Genomic DNA, 19,158 nt, shown 5'->3' on the forward strand with positions numbered 1-19,158 from the left:
AAGGTTCTGTGAACTATCTATGCTTCAAGCTCCACTTCAACAACCAAGACAAACATCGTTGTGGGTGGGTTTTTTCCTGCTGGAACGTTTTATAATGATCTGGCCTCGAGAACCATACACAACCATTCCGGAGAATGCAAAGCCACCATAATCCTGCTGTGATCAGAACCAGTTAAATTACAGAGGGTTTTTTTTGTAATACTCACCTTGACCTGATGACAGCAGGGTGCCTGTAGAGAGAGAGAGAGAGAGAGAGAGAGAGAGAGAGAGAGAGAGAGAGAGAGAGAGAGAGGTCAGTATATGAAGATGAAGATCCTGCATTGCATGAAGATCCTATGAAGATCTAGTTGCCTTTTTTGAAGATTAGGCAAAAAAAAATAATAGAATAAACCTTAAAAAAATAATAGATGTACATTTCTGATTATAATTGCTAAAAAAAAAAAAAAAAAAAAAAAATCACAATTGCTTTCCTTCACATGCTCAAAATAAAGCTGAATATGAAGAATGAAGAATGAAGATTATAGTTCATTTAGCCATGACATGCATATGGAACAACAGTGTTGCGATCATGTAAGTAAGAAAACAATAGCACACAGACATCCCTCTATTGCAGCGCAGCACAATCGTTCTTTCCCTTTTAGAAAGTTTCTTCTTCTCTTTCAATTTGGACAGAAAGATGGAAGACCTTGCATTGATGATGCTCATTTAAAAGTGCTACGAGAAGACAGAGGACCGGCGTCAGAGCAGTTCACAAACACAATAGAAGCAAACGATCGGGAATGAGAATACAGTACGTTTCCGATCTGATCAAAAACGTTGTTCTTCTCTCTTGCTTGCATTGTGAGAGATAATTTTTCTCCGTCACTTTGCTTCTCTACTGTTTTATCAGCCATTCTTCCGTCGGCTTTTGAGCAGGGAGCTTGGAATCATTCTCATTATCTCTGAGGCAGCTTGTCTCAAAGTGTTTCCCGCTTCCAACAACAACAACAAAAAAATTTCACACCGCCTATTTCCGCTCACGAACGAGCTACAGTGAATCTATACTTATGTATTCTGTATCCTCTAAACGGTCTCACGCATGTCTTTTTTTGTAACACAACACCAGTCCAAAGTATTTAGCATCAGGGTCATGTCAGTTCATCATTTATCCCATTTTTCTCTCACATCTCTGGTTCCTGAAAGCATTTCTGGCACACATTTCTGCCTTCTTCTGGCCCTAATACCCACTCCCGGATTCCAACCATGCCTCAACCTCTCAGCATGCGCCTTGGCAACTTGGCTAAATGTATAAATAAATAAAAAATGAATCCAACAATTCCCTCAAGCTTCCTCCTGCCCTGCACAAAATCTTACTGTGAAAGTGATGCGGTCTTGTAGCCTAGCCATGAGAAAAAACTTCATCTGGAGCATGTATTCATACACTCGCTAGAGTGCCAAGATTTTACCAATAACAAAGAAAAACTAAATATATTACAAGTCAGGATTCGGTATGGAGCTCGGTTATTAAGTCACATTTTGGTTAAATGTCTGTACAGTTAGTGGGGAAGAATTTTTTTTATTATTATTATTAATGCAGTTTATTATTAGTAACTTTTGTGACCATCAACAGTTTATACTTGTAAAACAATTTTTCATTTAACTGCCTGCTTGATTTGAATTTTTTCATATTTTATTAAAAAAAAAAAATATATGAAAATAAAATAGAATCAATTAAATTAATGCAACTTTTTTATCATATTGTTTACATTGAGTTATCTATTAAATTGTCACAAATAAAATTAAATAAATGGAAAAATGTAATAGTTTTACAATTTAAATAGTAAACATTTGTGTAGTGTGTGTGTGTGTGTGTGTGTGTGTGTGTGTGTGTGTGTGTGTGTGTGTGTGTGTGTGAGAGTGTGTGTGTGTGTGTGTGTGTGTGTGTGTGTGTGTGTGTGTGTGTGTGTGTGTGTTTTACATTTAATATTTAATTTTCTATGATATGTTCCACTTAAGTTTTCTTATTTCAGCAGTCTTTAACAAATGTCTTCATTCCTTCCATCCTTCATTTATTAACTTGCTCGATTTGCAGATCTGTCAGGATTTTCTCTTTTTAAGAGAAATTCTTAAAGCTGGACATAAAACGCTAGAGAAAAAAACATTGTAAAAACATTGGCAATTTTCTCACATGGGCAGTACAATTTGTGTTTTCGATATGGAGTGAGTTGGCACAGTGACACTGCACTCAAAGTGTTTTATTTATTAAATTATTTTCGCCACCCAAATGAGACTAAACAAACTTGCGGCCCGCCAATTAATATGATCCGGAGTGAACTCAGATTTTAACTATGTTCCGCACGAAAAAAGGATTGCATTCGTTACCCGTGTGCACTGAACCGAAAGCCCTGAACTGAAACAGTATCTCTGTAATTTTGGTTAAATGAACACTGAAAGCATACTTCTCAATCACACCACATCCTCTCCATCACAAATCCACTGTGATAGTCTACAGAGGCTAAACAACAGCAAAAACTGTGACAATGATCCAATACTCATGACCAGACTCTAAGTGAGACTGATCTCTCATTAACAAACAAAAGTTGTAGAAGTTGTAGGGTACAGAAAGAAATAAGGAACAGATCTACATCTTGACCCTGCAAAACCTGCGATGGGAGAGCTTTCCAGACACCTTCCTTCCCTTAAAATAATTTAAGAGTCTCCTTCGAGGCCATGGTACTAGCTGCACATTCGTCACAGCCTCACAGTCACAGTATCCTACGCCCATGTAGACAGTGTGGCGGTGCAGTTCACACACCTGGCTCTCTCTCTGGGTGCAGCCGGCAAAAAAAAGTTCCAGTGATCCCCAAAGACCTGTGAAGACCTGTGACAAGTGGTCTGTGATTTCCTTTCATTGTTTTGTTTGTTACAATGGTAAAAACTACATTCTCAGTTATTACTCTGCCTGACCCAAAAAATCACCACCTGGAATTAACTAAGCAAAAGTAGAAAAAAAAATCTTTCTACTACTGCAGTGATTATGATGTTTCAGCTGGCAACAGGTTTAACCCTAGCTGATGAGGGAAACAGCTTCTCATTTCTTAAACAATCATGTTGAGAGACATCCTGTGGTTGTGGAAAAGTTCTTACTGTTTATTGACCTGCATCGAGCAAAATAAGGAGACTGATGAAAGGACTTAAATTGGGTTAAAAGCTGCCTAAAACATTATTAAAACCAAGAAATCTGGTCAGAAAATCTTCAACGATCATGAAATCATTTGCCCTTCTAAAGAAATTCAATTTTAAAAACTATAGAACTTATGGCTACTGTATGCTTAATAGTTCAAATTAAATAGCATATCCAATACAATGCAAAAAGAATTCAAGGGATTCAGATTAAACAGCTGTTGAGCTTTAAGAAACCCACTTATCTGGGAGGCTAATCAGGAAAAAAAGCTTCAATCTGTTTGTGAGCATAAAAATTGAACCCTGAAGTAATACGCTTAAGTGGTCTGATGAGTCCAGATTTAACTGGTTAAGAAGAGATGCAGTTACAATAATATCCCCATCATGACTAGTGCCTAAATACAAGTCTGTGGGGGCAGTGTTATGATCTAGGGTTGCTTCAGTTGGTCAGGTCTAAGTTCAACAATGTTATGTGCCCAAAGAATGAGGCCAGGTGCCTACCAGAATATACTACATGACCCATTTTTTATCATAAATTAATAATTTAGATTGAAAAAAGGCATATTCCAAGATGACAATGCCAGAATTCATCAGGTTCAAATTGTGAAAAAGTGGAAGCATAATCAAGCCATACTAATATATATTTAAAAGGAACTTTTATAATATAGGCAGTCAGACGGAATATTTAATTATAGCTTTAATACATTACATGCACAAAGCATTATTGTGCACATTCAAATAATGATTTAATACTATTGTAAAGAGATTTTATTGTTCTCAGTTAAAGAGTTTCCTGGCTACATCTGTACCCTTAAACCTTATCCGTTTAAAGAAATGTGGTGCAATTGATAATGATTTCAATATATCAAGTGGGTGAGAGCATGGTTAATTGCATAGAAGTAGCATCAATAAAACAACATAAGATTAATGTACAGCAGGTCATTTACAAACTGAGAAATGGAAAAATCAATCAGAGCCATTGGGCACAACCAAAACAACAACTCGGAATGTGCTAAAAAAGAAAGAAAACACTTGCGAAGTAACAACCAGACATAATAAAGGTCAACCAAAGAAAACAACAACAGGTGATGAACAAAACATTGAGATAGCTATAAAGAAAAACCTTCAGAGAACAAAGCCGAAGGTACCACAATTCACCTTTTGATAAAGACTTTGAGAGCAGAAATGTAGAGACCATACCACAAGGAGATGTTTTACCCAACAGAAGTAGGATTTAGAGGGGAAAAAAAATGGCATTTGCAAAGAAGTAAAAAGATGAGACCTAAAAATGGTGGAACCAAGATGAACCTCTAGTAAAGTAATGGTAAATCTAAGCAAAACAAAACATAGCAGCTCATTGGTCAAGCATGGTGTTTACATTGGTCAGGCTTACATGGGCTGCTCCTGGAACAAGCTCAGCAATTATGATTGATGATGTAACTCATAATAGTAGCAGCAGAATTAATTAAGACGTTTACAGAAACATTCAGTCTTCCAATTTACATAGAAATCCATCCAATCTGTTAGAAAGATCATCATGCAGCAAGACAAATCTGGTCGAGTTTTTCATCACAAGATCTTATCCCAACTGAGCAGCATTTCATCTGCTGAAAAAGGACTAAAGTTGTGGTACAAAACAAATTACAAAGAAGCAGGTTTTTTTTCTCACCTCAATCTGAGAAATGTGCTATCAAAGGTGCCATGTTCGTCAGGCAATTTCTAGAAAAATAAAGTTGAAATCATGAATTTTTTTTAACTCAAATTTATCTTTTATTCTCACACACAAAAAGGTTCAGCATATACAAAAAAAAAAAAAAAAAAAGTAACCTGGCCATTCCAAGACTTTCTGTGGGCACAGTACTTGTTAAAAAATAAATAAAAAAATGTTCATCAAAATATACTCCAAAAAATGTTTCAACAAGAAAAAAATAAATAAATAAATAATAATAATAATAATAAAAGAAATACATAATTCATATTCGATTCTATGCCATTTAACAGCATGTGGTGTAATTCATTATAATTACACTATAACCAGCAAGTAAAAATGGTTTACTACGTAGAAGTAGCATCAATAAAACAACCTAACAGCATAAATCTATAAATCTGTACACCGTAATAAACCTCGAGAGCCTACTAAAACCTTACGAAAACAAATTATAATTATATTTCATTTTTCGATTTGGCTTAATGGTATGCAGTGCAATTCATTAGAATTTCTCTCTCACTTGCAAACGACAGCATGGTATATTATATAGAAGCAGCAGCAATAAAACGACATAAAATATATCTATAGAGTGTGCATATATTTTATATGTATAGAAAGTACGCCTACTTAACAATGAAAGATCCACCTGTACATAGTGTAGCTGTATAGAAAAAGAGAAAAAAAATTAACCTGATTTGAAAAAACAAAACAAATAAAATAGTATAAAAGAAACAACACATTTCACCCTTTTAGGTATAAAAGATTCAATCAAAAGAAGTTTGATTTTGCCCTTTAAAGCAAAGTTTCTCTGTTGCACAAAAGAGAATACACACACACACACACACACACACACACACACACACACACACACACAATTTGGGACACTATATAAAATGCAAATAGAAACAGAATGCAAGATTTTGCAAACACATTTTATTTACAATAATATACATGTCAAATGTTCAAACTGAGGAAATGTACCACTATAAAAAGAAAATTAAGTAATTTTGAATTTAATGGTTGCAATACGTTTTTCAAAGTTGGGGCGGGGCAAACGAATAGAAAAGTAGGTGTTACTAAAAAGAAACAGCTAAAGGAACATTTTTCAACTAATTAGGTTAATTGGCAACAGATCAGTAACATCACTGGGTTTAAAAAGAGTATCTCAGAGAAGCAGAGTCTCTCAGAGGTAAAGGTAGGCAGAGTTTACCAATCTGCAAAAAACTTCATCTACAAATTTCAGAAAAATGTTGCTTAGCATAAATTGTGAAGATCTGTTGAATATCTCATCATTTACAGTTCATAATATATATATCCCTCAATTAAGTAGAAGTGTAATGAATAAAAATCAGTAAAGTAATAATACCAGAAAAATCGACTTAATATTATAGTAGTGGTGCAATGGATCACAGCTGATCCGGATCACAACTCAGTTCAGCACGCGGATTAATTGTTAATTTTTTCTACCTGCGAATTATTCATAATTCTTTAACGATCGCTAAATAAAAGACGAAGAGCAGAAGAACTTGAAAAGCCTCCCACACCATTCAAATAACATGTATGCAAGCGTTTCCTTGCTGTAACTTTTCTTGTAATAAATGGAAATCATTATTGCTGATCTGAAAAACTATCCACTCCGAGACTCAAAAAACGTGATCCGAACCTTGAGTTTTGTGCACCGTCGCATCATTAATATACAGTCTCTGGAGAGATCATTTTCAGATCTCTTCAGAGATGTTCGATCGGATTCAAGTCTAGTCCAGAGTGTTCTGGAGCAGGTTTTCATCAAGACTGTCTCTGCACATTGCTGCATTTAACTAAAAAACACTAAACACTTAACACTAAAAAACATCCTCACATCATGTTGCTGCCACCACCATGCTTCACTGTAGTTATGGCATTGGCCAGTTGATTTGCGGTGCCTGGTTTTCTCCAGACATGACACTTGGCATCCAGGGCGAAGAGTTTAATCTTTGTTTCTCATGGTCTGAGAGTCCTTCAGGTGCCTTTTGGCAAACTCCAAAAAAACTGAGGAGTGGTTTCCATCTGACCACTCTACCACACAGGCCTGATTGGTGAAATGCTGCAAAGATGAAGGTTCTTCTGGAAGGTTCTCCTTTCTCCACAAAAACACCCCGGAGCTCTTTCAGAGTGACCAATGGGTTAGGATTAAGCTCTTCTGCCCCGATCGCTCAGTTTGGCCGGGCGATCCGTTCTAGGAAGAGTCCTGGTGGTTCCAAACTTCTTCCATTTACGGATGATGGAGGCCAGTGTGCTCATCGGGACCTTCAATTCTGCAGAGTTTTTTGTACCTTTCCCCAGATCACAGACACAATCCTGTCTCGGAGGACTTCAGACAATTCCTTGGCCTTCATGGCTTGGTTTGCGCTCTGACACGCACTGTTAACTGTGGGACCTTATATAGAAGGTGTGCGCCTTTCCAAATCATGTCCAATCAACTGAATTTTCCACAGGTGGCTCCAATCAAAATGTAGAAACATCTCAAGGATGATCAGTGGAAACAGGATGCACCTGAGCTCAATTGTTAGTGTCACGGCAAAGGCTGTGAATATTTATGTATGTGAATTATTTCATTTTTAAAAAATTTGTAAAGATTTTAAACAGACTTCTTTCGCTTTGTCATTATACAGTATTTTTTGTAGAATTTTGATGGGAATAATGAATTTAAGGGAGGGGGTGGCTCCAGCGGTTAAGGCGCTGGGTTGCCGATCGGAAGGTCTGGGGTTTAAGCCCCGGTATCGCCAGGCTGCCACTCTTGGGCCCTTGAGCAAGGCTCTTAACCCTCTATGCTCCGGGGGTCCCTTACGAGGGAAATATCAAGGTCCGTGACGTCGGAGTGACGTGGGGCCGCCTTCCCGTGGGCTCACCACCTGCAGGAGGGACCGTAAGGGACGGTGCTGTGAGGATTGGGCAGCAGTCGAAGGCGGTGGCCTGCTTAGACTGCTGCCCCCGCGACCCGAATTACGGATAAGCGGGAGAAAATGAATGAATAAATGAATAATGAATTTAATCCATTTTGGAATAAAGCCGTAACATAACACAATGTGGGAAAAGTGAAGCGCTGTGAATACTTTCCAGATGCACTGTATGTACACACACATAATGTATATGTATACCTGTGTAATCTGTTATGCTCTGCCAGCTACTTTAATGAAATAATAGAGCACTGTTCTTGCTCTCCGCAATAAACACTAGCGAAGCACATGTGTACGAGTAAGAAAGTAATATGTCGTTGTATCGTAAGCATCATTTGAGCACTGACAAAGAAAACGTTCAGAAAACAAGCAGCCGAGAAACAAGACTGTGCCGGAGAAAATTCAGTGTTTACAACTTCCACAGTGTGGAACAATATTTCCTGTGACAGTGAAGAAGCAGTGTGTGGTGCTGATGGGAACGCAGACATTTTGTGCTTTTAATTTTTCTCCTCTAAAGGAAAGCTATGTCTTTCTACAAACTAATTATTTGTCTTGGTCATGAATAACAATGACAGGCTTCATTATTTCATATGAGTTTGTTTTGAATAATCGTCATAAAAGCAGGTTAAAGGGACAACAAACATATAATTTGCTTCAAACGTGTCCTCTGTGTCATGCTGTCAGAAGCAATGACTGCCTGCCATGAAACAATTCAGCCACATTCTTTGTGTTTCATGCTTCTAAAATTGTGTTTTCTTTCAAATCTCAGCACGAGTCATAAAATCTATACAGTATAGCTATACACTATATGTATTAGCTGAAATAGATATGCAGGAAAATGGCTATTGATCTACTGCAATAAAGATGTTATAACATCTGGAATGATGTGGTTATAACCTTGTATGATCATCAATTATCCGACAACAGCTGAAAAAAAAGTCATTGCACTACAGATTGACACCTGACCCAGGACCTTGGACTAGTACTCACTTAAAACCAGCGGAACATGGATTTCAAATTGTGTGTGTGTGTGTGTGTGTGTGTGTGTGTGTGTGTGTGTGTGTGTGTGTGTGTGTGTGTGTGTGTGTGTGTGGTATCACTGAGTGCTGTCATGGACCTGTAACTGTGTGTGACTGAGCCAATATCCTCCGAGTTTAACACGGTTCCATCTGAGCACTCGGTACTGTGAAGCGTACAGGATAGGATTTCACACTGCAGGGGCTGGGGCGAGGGGAAAGTGCAATCAAAGCAACTTCTAACATTTCTGTACACACTCTCCAAACAGTGGGAAAAGGTAGGTACAATCTCTGCTGGTTTACACACACACACACACACACACACACACACACACACACACACACACACACACACACACACACACACACACACACTACAGTGTCTGAACAGATTGTAAACGGAATTCAATTTCCCACAGCTGAGCTGGAGTCCAAATAATCTCCATCAAGCACACAATCAGCCACTGAGTCTGTGATTTTTCCCAGCTGGGCTTTCACACAAGAGAAAGAGAAAGAGAGAGAGATGGAAAAAGGTACAGGTGTTCAAACTGTGCAATGAAAATATCAATATTTAGTATTATTTCAAATCTTTAAATGAAAATGTGCAAGGATCCAAACTATTGACATTTAAAGGTACGATGAGGGGCAGTTCTGACATTTAGAAGATGTACCACAAACCTATACAGAAAGAAATTCTTGAGAATTTATTACAGGGGCACATGCTCACCTCTAGAATCAGTGGCAAATTTCATTCAAATGAAACGGGCTGTAATGAGCAAAAGATCTCTCAGGATAGTACAATTATGTGATACTTCAAACAGACCATGATTTTCAAATATCACTCATCTACAAAGCTGCTCGAGAAAAGTAGCAAAGTAAACTAGAGGCAGTCCGAGAGATCTTTGTATGGTGTAAAGTGAAATGGTTCTTTTGAAAACAAAGAACAAAGTTGATTCTACGCTCTGGGTACCAATACAGAGAAGAAAAACCCTAATCTGATCCAGTCAAGCCAGGGGTTGATAAATGCCTTCAGGTAGACGGTGACTTGTCTGGTTTGGGCTTTGAAGGCAAACACCAGTGTTTGAAATCTAATGACTTAGCAATCTTAGAACTAAACAAGTCTCGGAATGAACTCCATGAGGAGAAACGAAAAACCTATATGACTGAGTCAGAATAGCAATAAGAATGATTGTTGGTTTGTACAGAACAACAAGGTTATGTGCAATCAGGTAGAAGACAAGACACCATGTGTCAAAATATGATTTCGGCTGATTTAATCACACAAGCTTATAAGCTTATAAGGGCAGTTCTGTTGATTGTGCTGCTTTGAAGCCTGCCTACTCTGGGTCCTGGAGTTTATTCCAGGTAAAAGTAAAGATAAAAAGGAGTAGCGAGAGAGGGGGGCCTCCACTGTCTGGATCTTCTAAAATATTGTTGGATTCGTTTTAAAAAAAGAAAAGAAACCTACAAGACTATACTGGTTTGAAATTATACTACAAATACAGTAGTAGCTGCTGGTACGGAACTACACCGTGGTTATCTACAAATGGTGTGATCATAAAGACTTCAGGTGGATGGGGAGATCTTGGATTAAAGCCTATTGGGAGTGGAAGATTTAGGACCAATCAGAGTTTAGATGAAGCTTGATTCAGCGGGAAGTTGCAGATGGTTTGAAGTATTTTATAATGAAAGTGATGAAGATTGAAGGATAGTGTGGAGAGTTGTAAATGGAATGCGACTCAGGAGACAAGTGGCGGGATCCACAGGAGACAAAGACGGATGTCTTTGTAGCGGTCATGCCCGAAGACAACTTAAATAGAGGACAGTTGCACAGCATTGGCATTAAGTTGCAATTTTCTGCACAGTTACTCTAAATTCTCTCTGGGGACACTTGCTATTGCAGCTATTTAGATAAAGTGTCTTTAAACATTTAAACAATGAGAATATTTAACAATCTTTATTTTCTCTCGTCCTGTCACCCCTTTTCTTCCTCTCTTTCTATATATCTTTCTCTCTTTGTCCAGTGACCAGCGTTCCTGTCCTTTTTTTTCTTCAGATCAGCCCGGTTCATCCTGACGTCCTACCTCTGAATGGAGTTCTCTTCAGTTGGAGGCCACTCTATGCAGCTGGGGATGGTTCCACACCTACAGCCTAAATATCCATGAAGCTGCTGAACATCTCAGGAACTTTTAAGATGGATTCGGACTATAATTATAATGAACAATGGCTCAGGACTACAGGCTGCATATGCAATTTTGCATTTAATTACAACACACCTCAACAATAGAACTGTAATGAATGGTCATTCGGTGCCACCCAGATAAGGATGGGCTCCATGTTAAGTCTGGTTCCTCTGAAGGTTTGCTCATCAGGGATAAACAGTTATAAGGAACGAACTAATAGGCCATAAACTTGCACATTCTTTTATACAACCTTCTAACCACTTTATCAGTGTAAAGCTGCTCTGAGACAGTGTCCATTGTAAAAAGCGCTACACAAATTAAAAACGAGTCTAATTGAATTAAAGGTGGGAGAACCAATCATTCGCGCTATTCTTGTGTAGTTTTGGGAACCGGTTTACAATAAAACGGCAGGGAAGTTTTAAAAACCTGTTCACGGTAATATATAGTTTGTTCTCTGCATTTCTCAGCACTTCCATATCGCTGACCACATCACACAGATCTCAACAGCAGCTCTGTAATCATTTAATGTAGACGTCTGAACATATGGTGTCCTGTGTATTGCCTTGTGTTTTTTTTTGTTTTGTTTTTTTATCAAGGTAAGCACAAATTTCTGCATGTCCTTGAAAGTATCTGAAATCCTATAAGCGATCATCTCAACCTTATGGCGTAGAAATTTTAATTGTGTGCTCTGGGACGTCGAATTCTTTAATAATTCATTTCAACCCCTATTGTTGCCTTCTCATCAGTAGTGCAGTACTCGAAACATTTACTTCATACATTTGAATTTTTTCTGGAACACTGATAAAACAAAGCAGGTGGCATAAGAAAATATTTAGGGCATTTGCAGACTGCTTTGGAAGTCTTTACAGAAAGATTACTTACATTATGACTTCAATGGAAAAAAATTAATGCATTATAAGTGCTTCAGGTTGATTAGACTCATAATTATGAAGACAACTAGAAACAATAGAGCCTCTATATATTTGCATATGCCACACTGTCTGTCATAATAATAATTCTGATAATAAACATTATCTATGATGGAATAGTAGCATCCTGAATCACCAGCAGTAATAAAACTTCACTCAAGTGTCATGTTTGTAGATGTGAAGGAGGGAAATCTAATAATCTGTCAGTGAGTCTATAAATTATGGTGCAAATTTACCCATTAATGTCATATGAGCATCGACAAGGTCAATGTCACAAAAGCATGTTGATAAGACATGAAGTACGAGTAAATATATCAAAACACATGCAGCACATTTAAGCACATAAATCAAGACAAAGAACACTGACGGACAGAATAAGTAATTGAAAGAGCATTAGAGAAATGGTGGCAAAGAGAGAAAAAGAGGAAAGGAACAAAGAAATTAATCAGTCATGCATCCCACAGCATTTTATAGTCTACATTTAAATGTCCCTAAAGAGACAGTAAAATGATGTGCATCTGCATCGTACTTGTCTTTATTTTTGAAAACATTTTCACCACTTCTGTCCATTTTCTGTCCTCCATGTCCATCTTTCAGTAATTTACTCCTTTGCTGTCCATCCTACTTATTTTGTCCACCTTTCCTTCTTCAATTCTTTAATTCTGTCCCTCCTTCTTGAGTCTGTCATTGTCCCGCACTATTTTATCTTCCACTACTTCTGTCTATCATCTCTTTTTATGTCCGGTTTTTATGGTCCTGTCAATCATCCCTGCTTTTGTTAAGAAGTTGAGAACTTTCTCGATACAGCTGCATTTACTACTATATTTTCCCTGATTCTGTCCATCATCTAATTACCGCATGTTCCATCTTCCCTCTTTTAATGCACCTTTCCCTAATTATGTTCCTCTGTCCTACGTCTGTCATCTTGCCCTATTTCTGTCCATCACCTCTGCTATTGTGCCCTTTGACAGTTTCTACGTATATCTACTGTTACTTTATGGAGACTTTGCTGCTCCACATCACCTCTGCTTCTATCAATCTTACTTTCTTCTGTCCGTCTTCCTCTGCATCTGGCCATCATTCCTGTTTATGTGTAGTCAACGTGTCTATTGTTGCTCCTGTTTCAATAAATTGCCTTTATTCTGTCCACTTTCTTTCCACTTTATCCCATTTTATTTGTATAGTACTTTAAACAAAGAACATTGTCCCAGAGCAGCTTCAATGAAATAATTTGAACATTAAATGGAAGGCAAGGAGAAGAAACCTTGAGAGGAACCAGACTCAAAAGGGAACCCACCATACATCTGGGTGAAACAATGTCCATTCATTAGGGCTCCGTAACTATTGAGGTTATTAACTGTTCGCCGATGAAGACTTATCCATTGTAGCAAACTGTATTAATTACAGTCCAAACTTATCTTCACGGTTCTTGAGTTGAACCCTCCACAGTAACCTTGTGTAGGTTTAGGATGTTCATGTGGAGCCATGCTCAGCTGCAGTGAATAGTTTCCAACTGAAGAGAACTCCATCTGGAAATCAATCAGGATGAATCAGAGGTTCGAATCGCAAAATGTAACAGGATCACTGGTCCCTCAGGAGCATGTGGAGCTCGAGAGAGAGAGAGAGAGAAACATGGATGCATTACTGCTTATGTCCCTTTTTCTTATGCTTATATTTCTTATAGCTTGCATTTGCTTATCTTCCTTAGTTCCTGCTTTCCTCATTTCTGTCTGTGCCTTGAGCATTCAGTAGCGAACCTCATATCTTTTTATAAACAAACTATAAACTTTTATACGATTTCACATCGTTCGCCCTCCCATCGTTTAACAAGGAAAAGTTAAACAGCATCTCTGAAAAGAAAACTGTGTCTAAATAACCCACATACACCAGCCGGTTTTATTGGGAATCACGACATTGGATGTCTGATCAACCTGCTGTATTGGAGTTGGTAAAGAACAGTAAATGTGCTAGAACACTTTGGTTCAAATAAAAAGAAATCGCAAACGAAACTGCATAAAACAACTTCCATATAAAACAATGCTTTCAAGTGCTGACCTCATTTTAATTTTAAGGGCAAAAAATTGAAAATAAAGGAAAAATAGAAAGCAATCCTTGCAACAATGATGTCATGTAATTTATACCTTAGAAACATGTTTCCTTATACTGGATATACAGGCACATCTCAATAAATTAGAATATCATTAAATAAAGTTTATTTATTTTAGTAATTTAATATGAAAAGTGAAACTCGTATATTATATAGATTCATCACACACAAACTCTGAAATATATTTTAAGTGTTCATTTCTTTTAATTTCGATTTTGGCTCACATTTAAAAAAAAACCACCAAATCTCAAAAAATTTGAAAACTTCATTAGACGAATCAAAATAACATTTTCAGTGAATTGTTGGTCTTCTGGAAAGTGTGTTTGTTTATTGTAAATGTACTCAGTAGGGGCTCCTTTTGCTTTAATTATTGCCTCAATTCAGTGTGGCATGGAGGTGATCAGTCTGTGGCACTGCTGAGGTGGTATGGAAGCCCAGGTTTCTTTGACAGTGGCCTTCAGCTTATCTGCATTTTTTGGTCTTTTGTTTCTCATTTTCTGGTGAGTTTGCTGGCCAGTCAAGTACACCAACACCATGATCATTTAACCAACTTTTGGTGCTTTTGGCAGTGTGGGCAGGTGCCAACTCCTGCTAGAAAATGAAATCAGCATCTCCATAATGCTGGTCAGCAGAGGGAAGCATGAAGTGCCCTAAAACTTCCTGGTAGACGGCTGTGCTGACCTTGGACCTGATAAAAACACAAAGCTCTTCTTCCAGACTCTGAGACCTTGATTTCCAAATGGAATAAAAAGATGACTTTGGCGCACTGAGCAACAGTCCATTTGTAGCCCATGGATACGTCTGTGCGTGGAGGCTCTTGAAGCACTGACTCCAGCTGCAGTCCACTCTTTGTGAATCTCCCCAAATTCTTGAATGAGCTTCGTTTCAAATTTTTCTACCACATTTTTTCCTTCAATTCAACTTCCCATTAATGTGCTTGGATACAGCAGTCTGTGAACAGCAGCTTCTTTAGCGATGACCTTTTGGGTCTTACCCTCTATGTGCAGGGTGTCAATGACCTTTGCAGGTGTTTTGAGTTAATTAGCTGATAGAGTGTGACACCACGAGTCTTCAACATTGAACTTTTTCACAATATTCCAATTTTTTGAGATAGTGAATTTTGGGTTTTTATTAGCTGTAAGCTATAATCATCAAAATTAAAACAAATAAACACTTGAAATATATCAGTCTGTGTGTGATGAATATATATAATATACGAGTTTCACTTTTTGTATTGAATCACCAAAATAAATAAACTTTTTTTGAATAATCTAATTTATTGAGATGCACCTGTATAGTATTTTGGACATTTTTTTCTTCAGTGTTTTTTAATTTTTTTTTTTATTATTATTTTCAACACTGTACATTAATAGTAAAGACATACAAAACTATGAATGAACAAGTACGAAATGTTGTAGTAAACAAAAATAACCTAGAATATTTAGCTACATTTAGCTTTGATGACAGCTTTTTACATTCTCATCAGATTACTTTAGCAGGGGAAAGGGTGAGTACAAAGTCGATAGCCCTATTCGTGCTACTGCAACTGCTGTACGAATCCATATTATGGCAAGGAACACTCAGTTTAAAGGAAGTTTAACGAGAAAGTAAAAGTGAAAAAAATAAGTAAAGTAAAAAGGTCAGGCTGTCCATAAAATCTCAATCTGAATTTTGCATTCGCTTGGCAATGCCCCTGTGCACAAAGTGAGCTCCATGAAGATCTGGTTTACATGCTTTGGAGAGGAAATTCTTGAGTTGCCTGCTATAGAGCTCTGATCTCATCCCTACTGAACACCTTTGGGATGAATGTGAACGCTAGTGAACCCCAGGCCACCTCACCTTTCTCGACCTGCCTTTTGTAATGTGGCTGATAAACACAAATATACATAAGCACACTCTAAAACATCTTCCCAGGATAGTGAAGGGAATTATACGAGCAAATTGGGACTAAATGTGGAATTAAATTCATAAAAATCACATACCATCCTTATGAATAGGTGACCCAATACTTTTGGAAATATAGTGTATATTGTGCGACTGATTTTTTTTAAATATATATATTTATCCTGTTCATCCCCAGTGTCTACCCTTGCTATTACTCTCCTATTCATTTACAAATGCTGGCTAAGCTACAACCAGACATAAAAGTGTTTTCATTTCAACTAATCTGGCTTGAAAGCGTAATAGAAACACACCGAATGGGTGCAAGGGATGAAGGTACGGATCAAATGGTGAGGCAAGTTAGGTAAATGAGAGAGAACTAGAGGCTTTAGAAAGATTGTCGGAGCTTTGAGCTCTGAGACCCAGACTTTCCCTCGGAAAACTGTGTAAACTCGTTTCCTCTTTCTCTCTACATCTCTGATTGTGTCCGAGGCCAGATCAGATCATGCTGAAGGAAAAAGCATCAGCACAGAACTCAGAAAAACCTGATAAAGAACAAAAGCATGGTTAAGATAGAGGCTGGATTTTTTAAAGGATGCCTCCAGCTCCAAAACAAGCAGAAAAAAAGAAGTGGCTATTAATTTAAAAAAAACATGCATGCACACTTCAGACTGTAGCCAGTGAGCTAGAGAGGAAATACATCTTGAAGAAAGCTACAAAACATGAAGCCGGTCTGAACCACATTGAAATGGTAGAATCTTCAGTTCAAGGTCAGTGTCTTGAGCTGTTTAAGACTGAACGGCACGTTTGGCAAATGCTCTCTGTAAATGAACCGTGATGATATCCATCACCTCTGTGATCTGCGTGACAGATCTTCTTTTAAGAAGTCGAGGGAGCTTTCCATTTCCAGCACTCTTGTGAATGCACTCGCGCTCCAAATCCTGCGAATGTTTTCAGTTGGAAAAAAAATGGCAGCATGTGCCAAGAATCAAATATTTTACTGAAACATCTTTACTTTCTCCTTAGCCAAAAGTCTACTTTTAATTTCAGACATTTTAGACATTGTATAGTGCATAATTCAGCATTTAAAATAAAGGGAGAAAATTTCATCCCAAAGTGATTCCTTTGAAATTTTCATACAAACTGTCCCACAAAAAAAAAAAGTTTCAGTCAGACAGAGTTATTGCTTCGTCTAGAGAATTCAACTTCAATTTGTGAAGGGTGATTTTCATAAAATGTCTTTCTTACAAAGGTCGAGATATTCAAATATCTCATGGAAGTACAGAAAAACAGCTACTATATTACCATATTCAACTACAGTCACTGACTGTATAGATGAGATGCTTCTGTTTTTAAAACTGAAGAAGCAAAAATACATAATTCGTTCTCATCACGCCTCATTACTTTTGCGAATCTGACTGAAGAATAAAAATATTACTATGAAAGTCTGGAGAAATTCCTCCCTTTTCTCAACTAATGTGTCCAATAGGATGGAAAAAAAATCAAGGACTGTGATCCTGCAGGACACAATAAAATAGTCAAATATATTTAGGTCTCTTTTATGAGTGTGTGAGATGTGTGAGAAATAGGACATTTTAGACAAAAAAACAATTTTCAACATTCATTTTTCCTTAAACACTGCTTAGTCAGGGTCATGCTGGGATTTCATCAGATATAATAAAGGAAGTAGAACAAAAACCCTTCTTGTTTTAGCCACAGACACTTTGGGTTTTGATATTTCAATATCTGGCGCACTGTACAGTTACAGATATGGTCATTCATCTACACCTGCAGTATCAACTTGGAAGCTTGTCTCTTCATTAGCTAGTTTAATTTAATGATTGCAGCTGGATCAGCAGCTGTATAGGATCTGGTACAGTATCTAATTCATAGAAAAATGGAATCAATGAACCATGCCCATACTCTGAATACTTTCATAAAGAATCCATTAAAACTGCAAGCAATTCTTTATGAAAGTATTCAGAGTATGGGCATGGTTCATTGATTCCATTTTTCTATGAATTGCTTGCAGATTGATCCATTAAAACTGTTGGCCCCACAAACAGATTGGTGTCCATCAGGTATTCTACACTTCTTTATCACTAAATGTGCCCAAGAAGAAGAAGAAGAAAGTTACTGTTCGCATATCTCTTTTTAGAAAACCGCATCAGAGTTCTAAAGCCTGCCATTCAACCCTAGCCTACGTGCAGTAGGGGAATTCAGACAATCATTTCACAACTTCCTCATTCATAATTCTGAAATGTGTGGATATCTAGTGTACAAAACCACCTATCGGAAGATTGTGCACTTCAGAACTAAATCCAAAGTTATGGCTTCTTAACCGAAACTTAAATATTCCAACATTTCATGTAATTTGCCTTTAGGCTGTTTCTCAGTGCTGGAAACTGAAAATGCAGCTATGTTCTACTTATCATCTGTAATCATTTAAAACTTTCCAGAAATGCTACTGGTTCATGTAAAAGGTTTTCTAATGAATAATCCTAATTAGACATTTTTTCAGCTGTGCTCAAGTTGACAAGAAAATGAAGTATGAATCACTAAACTACATATTGCATAACATATTTGCACAGATAAGATGTAAGAGATCATGATGAGGCTGGATGTGAGCTCATCTATGTATTAGCAGTGGTAGTATTTATGACAAAGAGTAATCAATGTAAAATCCAACAATGGAGCACATACAGTGGTTCCCATATCTCAAAATATAGCCCAGTAGGTGGTTAGTAAGAAGAATGACCCTAGGTGAGTGTGTGTGTGTGTGTGTGTGTGTGTGTGTGTGTGTGTGTGTGTGTGTGTGTGTGTGTGTGTGTGTGTGTGTGTGTGTGTGTGTGTGTGTGTGTGTGAACGTACCCTGTGTGTATACAAGACCTGCAATACCGATCAAAAATAAAAGTCATATTCCTAGTTAGAAACTAGAAACTTGACAAGCTCATTCATTTTAAAAAGTCTGTATAATTAAAAACACACAAGAGACCTAAGAGAAAGTACTTTTTTTTTTTCATCTAAATTGAATTATGCTGAAAATGAGGCGTGATATTCTCTGTGTTGGTGGTACGCCGGTTTGCCTTTCCTCAAAAGAGAATAATCTGTTTCATGGCTGTTGCGCTTATTTCATGCATGAAATCATTCTTTTCTCTCTGCCTGCTGCTCCACTGTCTTTAGACCTACAGGAGAGGACTATTAAAAAGCAAGTGAACATAGAAAAGCTTTTCAGA

At 37.5% G+C, this 19,158-nt stretch overlaps 1 protein-coding gene across 6 annotated transcripts in view; it reads right to left on the reverse strand.

Annotated features, from left to right (window-relative positions):
• The window catches only part of cdh4 (cadherin 4, type 1, R-cadherin (retinal)), a 490,519-nt gene that overhangs the window by 363,365 nt on the left and 107,996 nt on the right, over nt 1-19,158 (reverse strand). For 4 of the 6 annotated variants that reach the window (XM_083534056.1, XM_083534054.1, XM_083534053.1 and 1 more), the window contains one exon: nt 207-230. The exons of the other annotated variants lie outside the window; for them this stretch is intronic. In XM_083534056.1, coding sequence (XP_083390182.1) covers nt 207-230 — 24 coding nt within the window. The remainder of the gene's footprint in view (nt 1-206; nt 231-19,158) is intronic. 6 annotated transcript variants of the gene reach the window in all.

This window comes from Silurus aristotelis, assembly GCF_946808225.1.
Source record: "Silurus aristotelis genome assembly, chromosome: 28".
NCBI classification, from domain to species: domain Eukaryota; kingdom Metazoa; phylum Chordata; class Actinopteri; order Siluriformes; family Siluridae; genus Silurus; species Silurus aristotelis.